This window comes from Acomys minous, assembly GCF_964271855.1.
Source record: "Acomys minous genome assembly, chromosome: 9".
In the NCBI taxonomy this organism is placed as follows: domain Eukaryota; kingdom Metazoa; phylum Chordata; class Mammalia; order Rodentia; family Muridae; genus Acomys; species Acomys minous.
In genome coordinates, this window is record NC_140490.1 from 90,755,955 (window position 1) to 90,769,946 (window position 13,992).

The 13,992-nt window shown below is 47.0% G+C and overlaps 1 protein-coding gene across 1 annotated transcript in view; it reads left to right on the forward strand.

Moving 5' to 3' along the window:
• PAH (phenylalanine hydroxylase) overlaps positions 1-13,992 on the forward strand; it is a 58,096-nt gene that overhangs the window by 19,092 nt on the left and 25,012 nt on the right. The window contains exon 4 of the mRNA XM_084794366.1: positions 10,536-10,624. Coding sequence (XP_084650492.1) covers positions 10,536-10,624 — 89 coding nt within the window. The remainder of the gene's footprint in view (positions 1-10,535; positions 10,625-13,992) is intronic.

Genomic DNA, 13,992 nt, shown 5'->3' on the forward strand with positions numbered 1-13,992 from the left:
AGAAAGACTGGCTGACCACTGTCTATCTGTCTGTCTGTGTGTCTTTCATCCATTGACCTGTTTCCCATATGTCTATGTATATAAACAAGTACATATGTATTTATATATGAATGTATCATCTATATATCTATCTATCTATCCATTCATCTGTTTACTCATCTGTCTATGTATATACACAAGTACATATGTTATACACACATATACACACACAAAATATACATGTGTCATCCATCATTTATCTATCTATATACCTACATATTTGCCTCTCCAAATACCTATTATCTATCTATCTATCTATCTATCTATCTATCTATCTATCTATCTATCATCTATTGATTTATTTACATATCTCTGTACTATCTCTCATTTATCTGTCTATCCTAGACCTAAAATTATTGATAGAAGACAAAAACATTATTACACACATTTCTTCCCTCTTAGTCCAATCCCTTATAGAGACTTCTCCTTTCTTCTTCAGCATTGCTACTCTGAAGAGCCATACTGGGTAGGACAGATGCTTTAGGTTCATTTAAGTTTTCTGTGATCAGTGACAGGATCCCTTAAAAGGCTCCTGCTTTCTCCTGCCAGGACTCGGCAAAATGGTGCACATGTCTGCACGCCTATTTGTTTTTAAGACAAGATGAATTTTCAAAGGAGTCATGGTTTCCAAGGTGTTAAGAGCCTTTGGAAGAAAGCTGCTTAGGGCTGAGTGGTCCAGATGGCTGGAGTGTCTTTAGTCTCACCACCTGCACCTCTGTGTCTTCTGTCCCTTTCTCTGTCTATGCATTTGGTTTCCAGCTTCTTCCCCTGTCGATTGGAAACTTTCTCCCATGCATTCTGCTTGGCCCTGTGTGTGGCTTTCACAGCTGTATCTGTAATGTTATGGCTATAGCTACAGATGTATAGCTATATGTACACCAATCTTTGGATTGGTGGGAACTCACAGCTGCATCGTTATTTAAGTCTTCATGTAGATGCTCACTGGATGCACTGATGTTGCTGTTACGTCTTGGTAGCTAGGAAGATGGCTCTTATGTCGCCTTCAGACTGGCCTGCTGAGACAAGCTGGCCCCGTCTGGGTGGATAAGCACACCTAGGAGGAGGGGAGAAATTTTGGGAATCTATGCAGAACCACTTAATGCTGTTGATATTCTGCTTGCTCCCTCAGTTCTCTCAATAATTCATTGGCAAAGAAAAATCTGATCTAGTTGGCCAGGCCACTGAATTCCCCATGTGTACTCCAGACCCAGCTCCTAAAATTCTTCCTCATTTTACTTGTCTCGTTTAATCTTGGCAATAGCTAGAGCAGCCAGAGAAAACAACATGTTTGCCATCTTTAAGCCTCCTGCGTCTCGATTGCAAAGGGAAGGCATTTAATGCTAATGTGTTTGTGTGGGTTACATGATACAATTTTGGGAGAGGTGCCAACATGAAGGGCTTATGCTGTCAATAAACTAATACTTGAATCTTTTTTTTTTAATACTTGAATCTTTTAACAGGATATGAAATGATTCTTATAACTGTTCAGGTCCGGAGTCCCCAACCTCTTTGTAAAATAAAGTGTTCTGCCACATACTATTTGGGCTAAAACTGGGAAAGTTAGAAGGAACAGGCTGAGAACACCTTCTCTCCATGTGACACGTATGGTCCTTAAGGTGAAGGAGGGAATAAGAGGATTCAAAACGATTGTAACTAAATGCCAATTCAACATTCATGCTGGGTCAAGGAAACCTCATAGTGACCCAGAAAGAGCAATACTTTTAAAGTCAAGAACCAATGCTTGGTTCTCTACTTCCCACATGGCCATGTGTCCCCTTTCAGAGGACAGTCCCACTAGCCTTTTCTTCTTCATCTATGAAATACAACTAAGCTCTTCTTAGCATCTGACAAGCTTGGTCCTCGATAGAGAGATCCTGCTGAAACCCACAACCCGAGCCATGCAAATAAGTCCCCATTCCCAAGCCTTCCCGTGTGGCTGTGCCATCTGGTTATATGTTTAGTTAGGAGTAGCAGGGTAAGAGAGACAGGAAGCCAGTCTCTCGTTCCTCCTCTTGTTCTGTTTTCTTTCCTTCTTCTGTTCTTATCCCCTGGCTTTTTCCTATGTATTCCTCCTTCCTTCCTCTTCCTCTTCCCTTTCCTACCAATTCTCACAGCCACTCATCACCCAAACGATGTCTTCTGAGGGAGTGTTTTCATCATCTTTGACATCTTTGCATCATTTGGTACCTTTATCTCTTGTTCTCTAGCATTCTACAGATTATATGACCTTTTCTTTTTAAAATTTCACATATTGTGTCTTTCTTCCCTTCACTACTGTTCTTGACCTTGACTCAAGTTAATGTTCCCACTCTTTTCTCTTTCTTTCTCATCTACCCTCTGACGTTCCTTCATTCATGCCATTCGGGGTTAGCAGTAGGAGGAAAAGCAGATGTGGTACCCAGCATGGTGTGGAGTTATTGCTATACGGCATGATATATGGCAGTTATGGGGAGATATGCTATTCCCAAGGAGTCTCCTTTTGAGTACACCGAACTCGATGTTTGGTTCAGCAGACAAGAGGAGATGAAGTGGGGTCAGCCAAGACCTGGGGTTAGATAAGACATTATATGTATTATGTTTGACCTTAACTTAATTTTTTAAGTGACAGGTCACTTGATCTCTCTGTGAGCACTTAAAAGGCAGGATTGGATATGTGGGGCGATGCAACGGACAACTTGCCACTATAAACCCTCAAGAGACAATTTGTACCTTTGGGGCTGGAAAGAGAGATGGCTCACAGTTTAAAACACCTCTTTCCCTTTCTGAGGTTGGGAGTTGGGTGTCCAGCACTAGGTGGCTCCCAGCTTCCTGTATGTAACTCCAGCTCTAAGGGGATCTGATGCCCTGCCCTCTTCTGGCTTTGGCGCTCACATGTTAAAAATAAAACAAATCCTAAAAAAAAAAAAAAAAAAAAAAAAGAGGTGCAATGCATGCTGGGAGGGACAGTGGGAGAGGAGCTCCGGTTTAGGGACAGGCTGTAGTAAAGGGCCCTACAGACTTTTATTTATTTATAATTTCAATATTCCATTGACATTTCTACTCTTCCTTAATTCATTTATCTGATTCTAAGAAGTTGCTCCTAATGAGCAAACAGAGAAGAGATGCTCTGCTCGGATCCCATCCTTGCCAATGCTGCTCGGTCCAGGGTGCAAAGCCGGGGTGGGGTGGGGGTGCGAGATAGCTTATAAATGCCAGCCAGGCTTTGCTTCCTTCATTCTTGTCAAGACCTTCCTGATGGTTTGTCTTTCCCTAGAAACAAACATACAAGTTCCTTAAAGGAAGAATAAGAGCCCCGAGGTCTTCACCTGCAAGATCTGGCAGCCATCCCCTCTCCCTTTTCAGGGGCTCCTGTAACTCACACAGTAGCTGCTGGGGACCATTGCTTCAGAGGAGACATGGGGGAGCCTGAGTTGGGGTGAAAACACCCTTCTGTTCTGGGTCTCTCAATTGGAGGATTTATTACTCTTCATGAGACAGGCTGGTCCCAGTCCTGGGTGCCTTGTTGACTCAGCCCCCGGGGGCTGCAGAATGTCCCATGGGGGGGTGAGAGCTACAGATTGGGATCTCTCTGCCTTAAACTACTGTGAATTTAATGGGCTTGCACTGACCCACCAGGCAGGAAGTAGGTAGGCTCTTGCCTGTAGGCCGTTTTCTTTGGGAGCACTCTGGAGCCAGTGTGCTGTTGGTGTCTGGGTAGAACAGTTGACCCCGACTTAATGGGACCACAACGTGGGTGTCCAGGGCCTGCTTTTCTGGCAGGCTGCTTCCTTTGGAGCCAAATCAATATTTATTAATGATCTGCACCCCCTCCCGGGTGCCAGTGGCTTCACAGAGGGCCTCTGTTGCACCAGTCGCCTCAGTAATTCATTAACCCCCAAGCCCAGAGCCTGTGGAGGGGCGTGCAGAGCTTGACCCTCCACTGGGGTATTTGGCAAGGTCATTAATGAGCTAATCTGATTTCAGTTTTCAAAATGAAGGCCTGGGGTCACTGGGGGTCAGTGCCTATTGCCAGCATTGTGAGTGAGACCCGTGTGTGTGTGTGTGTGTGTGTGTGTGTGTGTGTGTGTGTGTGCGCGCGCGCGCAACCCTACCGAAGTGGAGAAAGCATGTGGAAGACAACACAGGTTTTGTGAAGTTACCGCTGGTATCCAGGAAGGTTTGAATGGAAGAAGACGGGAAGGAATTCTTCAAGGCCCCGTGGGGTCCTGCTTTATCTCCTAAAAAGAAAAAAGATAACTAGAACCTTTTGGCTGAAAAAAAAAAATTGGTCAGGCCTATAGGCTGGAGGCACAACAGTGAGTGTGAGCTCTGCCGCCCGTGCCCCGAGTCACCATATTTACTTAGCCAGACAAGCACCTCCAGATTTTGTTATGCATTTCAAACGCAATGGCTGATGACAGATCTACCTGCTATAGGTTAGTTGCTTCCTATACCAAAGAAGGCAGACTCTTGGGGGAAGCAAGAAACTTGCTCAGACTCCCACGGTTTATGCTTAGGAAGACGCGCTTGCGCACACGGAGAGATGGCAGCTTCCGGTCTCGGGTGCTGTACCTTCCGTGCACAGCGTCAGGGCAGATGTGCCTGCAGCTGAGCGGGACAGGAGCACCTCTTTGGGCCCCCCTCTTTTTAACTCTGAGGAGTCCACGGACTGCTTGCTTGTCCTTTGCACTCTGAAGAGAAAGGAAGCCATGCGCCTCAGGAGACTATTAAGCCCTGTGCTGGGAACCTGTCTCCCCAGATTCTCAAGTCTCGTCTTCCAAGGTGAACTCTTAATTGACCGGGATCCTTTCATCCCACAGGACATGGGCTTCTGCCTTCCAAAAGCAGTGCCTTGGAGGGGGTAGGGGCTTGGGTCCAGGTAGAGCTGGGCAACTGCCAACAGTGAGTCCCAGGCCCGTCGCTTTTACCCTTTGGCCATTAAACAGCAGAGAGAATGGAGATACTACCAAACGCCTTAAAACCCCTCATCGTGTGTTGAACACTGTTGTAAGCCCTCTTGGCGGGCTTATACACAGCTCGTCATTTTAAATCTGGTTTTGTTTTGTTTTCCTCCTCCTAGTTTCTCTTTGTTTCACCTCTGTGTACACCAGACTAGCTGGCCCCATGAGCTCCTGTCCTTGTCTCCTACCACTTCCCTTCTTCCCCACATGCACGCCCTCTCCCCGCCCCCGTCCAGGGACATCAACCAAAGAAGGCATAACAAGATAAAAGTTCTGGTTCTTGGGGGCCTGGAGAGATGGCTCAGAGTTTAAAAAGCACTGGCTACTCTTCCAAAGGTCCTGAGTTCAAGTCCCAGCAACCACACCCTGTAATGAGGTCTGATGCCCTCCTATGGCCTGCAGGCATTACATGCAGGGAGAATACTGTCATTAGAGGCTCCTGCACTTCGGTGGACATCCCATAATCTTGTAGAGCTGCTTGGTGTCTCGTGCAGTCTCTAAACCAGGCCCTGAACTCAAAGGATTGGCGCTTACATGCTTACATGGCTGTTTTGTTTTCTTATACCTTGAAGTCTTTGTAATTCTCTCAATTTATCTGATTTATTTATTTATGATAATTAGATAAGTAATTAACTCATTTCTTTTCTACTAAGAGGCCTGAACTAAGCCATATGAGCCCAGCTAGATTGTTTTCCCTTTGAGGGAAGAACCCAGCAGAGCCAGGACTGGCTGGCTTTGCTGCCCTCTGGTGTTCAGTTGGGAAATAGCACAACGCAGTTCCTGGGGCCCTTGTGTGGAGGAGGGGTGCTATGGAGGGAACCTTGGGGGACTGAAGGTGTAGTGGCCACACTCCCAGAAGACAAATGCAGCTGCTGTGATGATTGAGGTGAGAGCATCCTTTCCTGTGTCCTCTGGCCAGCCTCTCCCAGCATTCCACACATCTCAGAACACAAAACTCACTAAGGACCGCAGCATAAAGTAAACACGCACAGCTTATGGGGGAAACTGAGGCGCAGTATCAGGAAGGATATTATTATCAGAGCTGAATGGAGAAGCGGCTCTTTACTCCGACCTCTTGTTCTACCCTTATTACGAAGTCTGGTGTCGTAGTAAACACGAATAGACCCCACTGGACCATGGGGCTAAGATGTGTTATGTCTGCTATAGCATTCGGTTTAGTTAACAGAGAAGAAAGATGATTTCAATCCATTTTGTGGATCCAGAAGACAAAACACAAGTGTGTGTAGTTATAATTATAATTATATTATAATACAAGTGAAGCGACATGCTTACTAGTTTTGTTTGATTATTTTTTTGAGACAGGGTTTCTCTGTGTAGCCCTGGCTGTCCTGGACTCCATATATAGACCAGGCTGGCCTCGAACTCACAGAGACCCACCTCCCTCTGCCTCCCATGTGTTGGGATTAAAGGGATGTGCCACCATGCTCAGCTGTTTTCCTGGAAATTTTACTCTGTTCTTCGTATGATAAGGAACCCATCTCTCTCTCTCTCTCTCTCTCTCTCTCTCTCTCTCTCTCTCTCTCTCTCTCTCTCTCTCCATGTGTATACATGTGTGAAAATAGACACAATCAGGCCCACCTAAAGATGTTTCAGAGAACAGTGAGCCCCATATAATGACTGTCCCATAAGATGCTAGTGCTTAGTGATGTAGACATCTGAGCTTGCATGAGTACTCCCTGGATCAACAAGATGAAATCATGCATTTCTCAGAATGTATTTGGCAAACAATGCGTGTGTGTGTGTGTGTGTGTGTGTGTGTGTGTGTGTGTGTGTGTGTTTACAATTGACAAATAATACTCTTCATTATGTGCCACGACTTTTCAGAAAAAGCATGTGTATTGACTCACTTAAGCACACACTGTCCTGATGAAGGTGTGCTCTGTAGGAAGTCTCCCATTACCACTTCACAGAAGGAACACCAAGGCCCAAGAGGTTTAGTCACTTTCCTGGTCCCTTAGACAGTAGCAGCAGAGACAGGATGCAAACCCAGGCAGTCTGGCTCCACTTGTGGGTCTCTTTGCCGTTGCTAGACTGACTGTCCCCAGAAGATACAGAGAACCAGGGGAAGCAGGCACGAGCTCTGGCTGTCCTAGATCCCGCTGAGCTCGGCCAGAGTAGGGCTGAGTCACCAGGCTCTCCAGGAACTGGAGGCAGAGATATCCTTTACATAGCATCCTATGACTCACAAAGTGCATAAGAGGCGATAGTGCTGGTGAGGGCGTGGGAAAAAGAGAATCCTTGTGCACTGCTGAATGCACAGTAAATTGGTTCAGCCTTGTGGAACTCAGTATGTGGTTGCCCCTCATATTAAAATAGAACCAACATATGACCCAGTTATACCGCTTATGCGTGTACATCTAAAGAATATGAATTCAGCACCTTAAAAACACACCAGCACTTCCTTGGTCACTGTGGAGCAATGTCCATAGATATATGAATACATACAGGAAATGTAGGGTATATATAAAATATATTATCTATATGCACATATATATAATGCACATATATGTATACACACATATACTGAAATATCATTCAGTTATGATAGGCAACATGTCTATTTGCTGCCATTTGAATGGGGGCCTTTTGCTAAGGAAAATAAGCTCATTGTAGGAAAACAAATGCTGCAGGCCCAGAAAGTCAAATTCATAGGGACAGAGAATGGTGCTTGCCAGGTGCTGGGGGAGGGAGACAGAGGGAAATATTGGTTAAATGGTACACAGTTTAAGTTGTAGGATGAATAAGCTCTGGAGATCTAACACACATATGATAGTATATGTGTGTTATATAATAATCATGCACACATAACCATAATGATATATTATTATAAATAATAATGATATATTATGATCTATAAAAATTATGATAATGAAATACAGTGTATACTTGAAATTGATGAGAGTCGGTTTGTGTCCTCAACACACACACATGCACACATACAGACATACATACTTTACACGCATATGCACACATACACACAGTGGTAACCCTATAAGGCAACAGATGAGTTCATTAACCTGACTGTGGTAACCATTTCACAATCCAGGAGATAACCGAGCAATAAGTAACAAGTTGGGCTGCTAATGGCTTCAGGTAGAGGGGAGGGGCAGGTCACATTGTTCAGACCAGGGCCATTCAGAGAGGCCCTTTGGTGGCAACACCTGCAGAGACAGGTGAGGTCCCACAGGAGACCTCATCTCTCCTTGGCACTTTTGAATCTGACTGGGAAACAGATTCCAGTGCTAATGCTGATACCAGAGTTTCGTTATGCCAGGAAAACACTGGGCTCGAGGGGAAAGGACAGCTTGGGGCAATGCTTAGGGGACGGAGCTGGACAACAATTCTCATGGCTCTGTGTGTGTGCGCGCGTGCACGTGTGTGTGTGTGTGTGTGTGTGCGCGCGCGCGCGCGTGCGTATGTGTGTGCATGTGTGCTTGGGTGTGTGCGTGAATGCGTGCGTGAGCATGAGTGAAAGCTGAACTCTTGTGACCCATGTAACTCTGAAATTGAGTGTACTGAGATATTCCAGATACTAGCCAGAAATAAAGGGCAGGTTTTTTGGATAAGTTCCTCAGCAAAGGCTGGGGGACGCTTGAAAGCCTTAAAACTCAGAGCTCTTTGCAGTCACATAGCCTTTGGGCACCTCTGTGCCATATTTATGCGGAGCTACCAAAGAGTTCACAGGTAAGACTATCCAGAACCGCACTTAGGGCTGCTTTGCACTGCCGATGTAACAAGCGGAAAGCTCGAGCCTATTGGATACACAAAAACCAGGCTCTGACTTCGTTTTATGAGCTTAGTTTGGGGAAATCCTTGCTGATTTTTTTTTGTTTTGTTTTGTTTTAATCTTTTAATCTAGTGCCTGCTTAGATTTAGATTTTCAGGGGATGCAGTTCCTCCTCTTGACCACGAGGTGGCACAAGTGTTCTTTCTTATGCTACTTGAGCCAGTAGGTGGCAGAACCTTACCCAGAACTGTACCCATTGTTTCCTTCTGTCCTTCCTCACTGCAGCTTCAGGTTAAAGGACACTTTCCGCCCCCAAATGCTAACACCAGTGCCTAGCACGCGTTAAAGGCTCCAGAAAACATTTGCTGCCCTTTCTATTGCTACCGTTGCCATTTTCACAGAGAAGGGCGTGGACGCTGATCGTCTGAAGCTTGGGGCTGCTTGCAAATTCAGCCTTGGGTTCTCCCGCCTCGCCTCGTTTGAGGGGGTCGGGATGGGTGTGGGTGGGGTGCAGTGTGTATGTGTGTACAGCCGCTGCCTTGGCTCACTCACTGCATGGACTGTGCCATGTCTATCTGCTCGTATCCTCCCTGTGCGATCTTAAGCCAATTATTTTGCTTTTCAGACATTGAAATACTGTCTTTCATCTGTAAGGTTGGGGCTGTTGAGACTATTGCCTTACATATTCTGTTCCTATAATTAGAGACCTCTCTCTACTCCCTTCCCTTCAACCTCTCCACAGCCGTGCCGCATTCATGGCTTCCGCACTCACGGCATTTAGACTTCACGTTTTCCTAGTCTCTGTCCATACACAGGGCACTTGGACCCAATCTGTCTCTTCCTCATAAGCCACAAGGATTTGGGTGGTGTGTGTCATCGTGCTCTTCGCTCTGGTCCCTTCCTAGGAAGGACGCCGTTATTGCAGACACAAAACTCATGCACCTTGTCCGCTCTCGTAATGTTCCTTTGGAAAACGAGCTTCAAGCTCCCTGACTCTGTGGCTTTCACAGGGGCTGCAACTGGCTTTGAGATAAAAAGGTTTGTAGGAGTGCCCAAGGCACTCAGGAGGGAGTCACGTGGTAGGAAGTTGGAGTCTAGGGGCTCATCTTCCTTTGGTTGATTTTTGTCTAACTTATATTTGGGGCTATGTATACTATTTTGCTATCAAAGAAAATCGCTGGTGACAGGCATTATAAAGGGTGGGCAGGGGATGAGTCTGAGACAATTCAGGAAAACCTTCTGGCATGAGACGGAGCTGGGGTTTCAGTCAGAGATCCAAAGGTCTGAACTTCCTCAGCGCAGAACTTGACATTGCCCTGTGTTCTGGGGGCAGGCAAAGGGTCCTTTCACGCAGGAATGGAAGACCTTTGCATTCCTTATTTTCTGAACCAGAGGGTCCCAAAGAAGACCAGCCTAGACCGACGCTCAGTCTGGCGGCCTCTTTGGGATGTGCAGGTTACCAAGAAGAGACTCGATACCCTATGAGCATATATAGGGGGAGGAGGTCCCCCTCAGTCACAGTCATAGGGGAGGGGAGTAAGGGGGAAGCAGGAGGGAGGGAGGAATGGGAGGAAACAAGGGATGGGCTAACAATTGAGATGTATTATGAATAAATTAATAAAATAAAAAATTAAAACAATCACTTATCCCCAAGAAAATGGAATTTAAATGTTTAGCTTTAATAATTTAGGAGTGATGCAGGATCCCATTTGCCTTGAGTATCAACGTGACTAGCTGGGGCTCGGAGAGGCCATCAGCCATGTGCCCTGCAACCTGCACTCACGACTTGGCCCCTTTCTATGTTGCAGTGCCCTGGTTCCCAAGGACCATTCAAGAGCTGGACAGATTTGCCAATCAGATTCTCAGCTACGGAGCCGAGCTGGATGCAGACCACCCAGTGAGTCCAGGATGAGAGTCCTCCAACCTTCTCCCCACTTTCCCCCCCTTCCACCCATCTTCTCTGCCCCCTCCCCCTCCTCCTATGACCTCAACTTGGAGCAGTATGTTCGTTTATTTAGTCAGTTTCATCTTAACTGAGTTCCTACCTATGCCAGGACTGGGAAAGCAAAGATTAACAAGCCCATGGGACCTCATGACCGCCATTACCGTTGAAGTGAATGTGAGCCAATGGGCCGAGAATGATGCCCCTGTACAGTTGCGTGCATTTGTCTTTCTGCGCATATACATTTTATGGGCGTTTCCATCAAGCATAGCTAGGGGACAGAGGGGTGACACTGGACCTTCAGGGAGCTGAGTAGAAGTCTCTAGACAGAAGAGGGGGGCATTTGGCTGCAAGAATCCCAGCTGCCAAGAGCTCTGCCCGGGATGGAGATGGGTGAGCAGTACCTCGGGCATGACAGCGAGAAAGCTAGCGGACGCGCAGGTCGGGTCTGATTTTCCAAAGTCTTATATACAAGAGTGGGGACTCTGCATCTCGCGTGCAGAGGACAGTTGCTGTTGTTTAATGGGTTCTCACTAGAGGAATGGAACAGGGTGGGTGTGGAGGAGATCTTCTCATTCCTCCTTCTTCTCTCGGGAGTGAACAGCTCCTTGGGCGGGCAGTGCTATTATGACCTCGTGTTCTCTACTGTCTGCCAGGCAGTGGGCTCTCTGGCCTTTCAGAACAAGGAAGCTGTTTGAACGAACGGGGTGTTAGCGTTGCTGACTCTAGGGCACAGTCTGCCTCCTAGTCTGTCTCCTCGCTACCTTGGTGGGGTCCCATAGCTGACAGGAGGCTTGCTGCTCCCGGAGGCAGAGGCTTCCCCTCCCACACAGGCCATTTCTTCTCCAATGTCCTCTGCTGCTCGAAACTTCACTCCTTGGATGTTACCCCAGGGCTCAGGGTAGCTGAAGGCACAGGCCTGGCTGGTGGCAAAAACTCAACGAATGGGGGAGGCGCGGGCTAGCCTTTTCAAACAGGGCCCACCTGGCACCTGCTGCAACTAGGGCAGTAAACCCTGTGAGCAGACTTGAAGTGCGTGAGGAAGTCAGTGAAGACAGGCCCCAGCAACCTCAGGTATCCAGAGTTTTCTGTGGGTGTGTTTTTAAAAATCTATTTCTATTTTTGTTTATTTTTGTTTCGTATATCTTGTTTTCCTTTCTCCACCCCAATCCTTCCCAACACCCCAACACCAGGTAGGAGAGAAAGGAGGTTAGTGGGGAGAAGGGGCGTGGTTCTCTTTGGCTACTTCCTGCTGGCTAGAGTCACTGGGTCTTGGGGGGGGGGGGCAATGCAAATCTCTGTTGTCAGGATATTAAGCCCTCAGCAGCAAACAGGACAGCAGCCTTCTCTTCCTCCTCCTCCCGCCTCTGTCTCCTTCCGGTGCTCTTGTCCCCCATTCCTCTTCCTCTCTGGGTTTTCATATTTTTTTTTCTAACTCCCAAAGACCACGCCTTCTCACTACACTGTTATCAGCTGTGGGCAAACTGGAGCAGCCCCCCCCCCCCCATATCCCCCACCTGGGATTAAAACAGAAACATGTTTACATAACAAAGCTGAGTTTTTTAAAGAAAACAAAACGTCCACAACTGTTTCCTCTTTATCCCATCTTTCAATTACAAAAAAGAAAGAAAGAAAAGAAAAGAAAGGAAGAAAGGAAAGTATTTTAAAAACAGAAACAAGGTGAATTGATCCACCCTCTACACTTCAGAGCAGGGAAAAAAAACTATTTCACACTTTTCTAAAATAATATTGATGTCTGGGAGAGTTCCCTTACATGCACATCATCCACACATATGTGTGCATATATACATATATATATGTACATACATGTGTGTGTCAATCCAGTACTGTCACTCACTAGGCATTGGCAACCACCAGCCCATCTTCCCTGTTACACTGAGCAAAGCCCTCTGCCTGACATCTCTGTATGAACTCATAATGACTTTCCTGAATCTTAGTTGTGACATTAGAATAATCCCAGCTCTCGGGAGGCAGAGGCAGGCGTATCGCTGTGAGTTCGAGGCCAGTCTGGTCTACAAAGAGAGTCCAGGACAGCCAGGGCTACACAGAGAAACTCTGTCTTGAAAAACCAAAACCAGCCAACCAAACAAACAAAAAAAATCATCCTAAATTAAGGGGAGCAACTGCGTTGAAGCATGCTATTTATGCTTTACACACTCTGTTTCACAGGCGTGGTGGTGAGCACTGGTAAGTCTCAAGCAGGAAGCTCATGGATTCTAAGACAGTCTGTACTATGTAGTGAGACTGTCTCTAAAACCAGACCAGGCCAGACCAGACCAGACCAAAACTAGGTCAAACCAAATGAAATCAAACCAAACTGAAAACAAAGCATAAACACCAACTCTGAAGACAGAGTCTCTGTTTTCTTCCTGTATATGACACGGCCCATTTTATGAAGCCCAGAGGTGACAAAAGCCACACTGGTGACACACCGGTGTCCCCTTTAATAAGCTTCTGCCTGTGTCTCGCAGCTGTGGGCCAGGCAAACAAAAACATCTCCAGAGATCCCCTGCCCCCCCCCCCCCCCCCCCCCCGCCCACCAGGAAAGCAAGTGTGACCTGATTCGTCCACCAGGGTGCACACATTGGGACTTGTCCTCTTTCACCAGCCCCCACCGTGCTGCCTTGACCCTCTGTTCTTCTCACTGGCCTCAGTCCTAATCATTTGGGTGGGTGGGAGAGGCCAGCCCAGAGAGAAGGGGACATGTCCTTCCCTTTAGTCTCAGGTCCCCCTCAGAAGCCAAAGCTGGCTTTAAAACTCTCTGGAATTCATTTCGCTCTGCCAACCCAGGCCACATCTTTGGCTTCCCAGCCTCTCAGTGTCATGAATTTTATCATAAAAACACAACATATCAGGTACATAGTCCCCCTGTCGGGGAGGCGCCAGGCTCTCTCTGTTCTCTTGGTCTTTCATCAGATGCTGGGAACAGGGGCCAAGCACAGAGCAAAACCCTGGGTGTTTTCCCTGCAGCTGCCGGGAGGCCCCACAGGCCTGGCCTCAAGGTGCGAACTGCGAGCAGACACCAGCCTAGCCATGAAGGGGCTGTTCTTCCCCGAGGACCTGTTGTTCCACTCTGTCCTTTGCAGTCTGTGTAATCCCTTCCTCCCCTGACCCTCTGCCCTTGGCAGGGTGCATTTGCGTTTGACCTGGTGCTTCAGAGCCTTCCAGACAGCCGCTTTGTGAAATGAGGGAAAGGAAGGATTGTTCTAGAAATCTAGGGCAACGGCATGTTTGAGCCTCGGCTGCAGCTGTGATGTGAGGAAACGGTGAACAAGACATGTCAGTTCTAGAAGGTTCCTCAG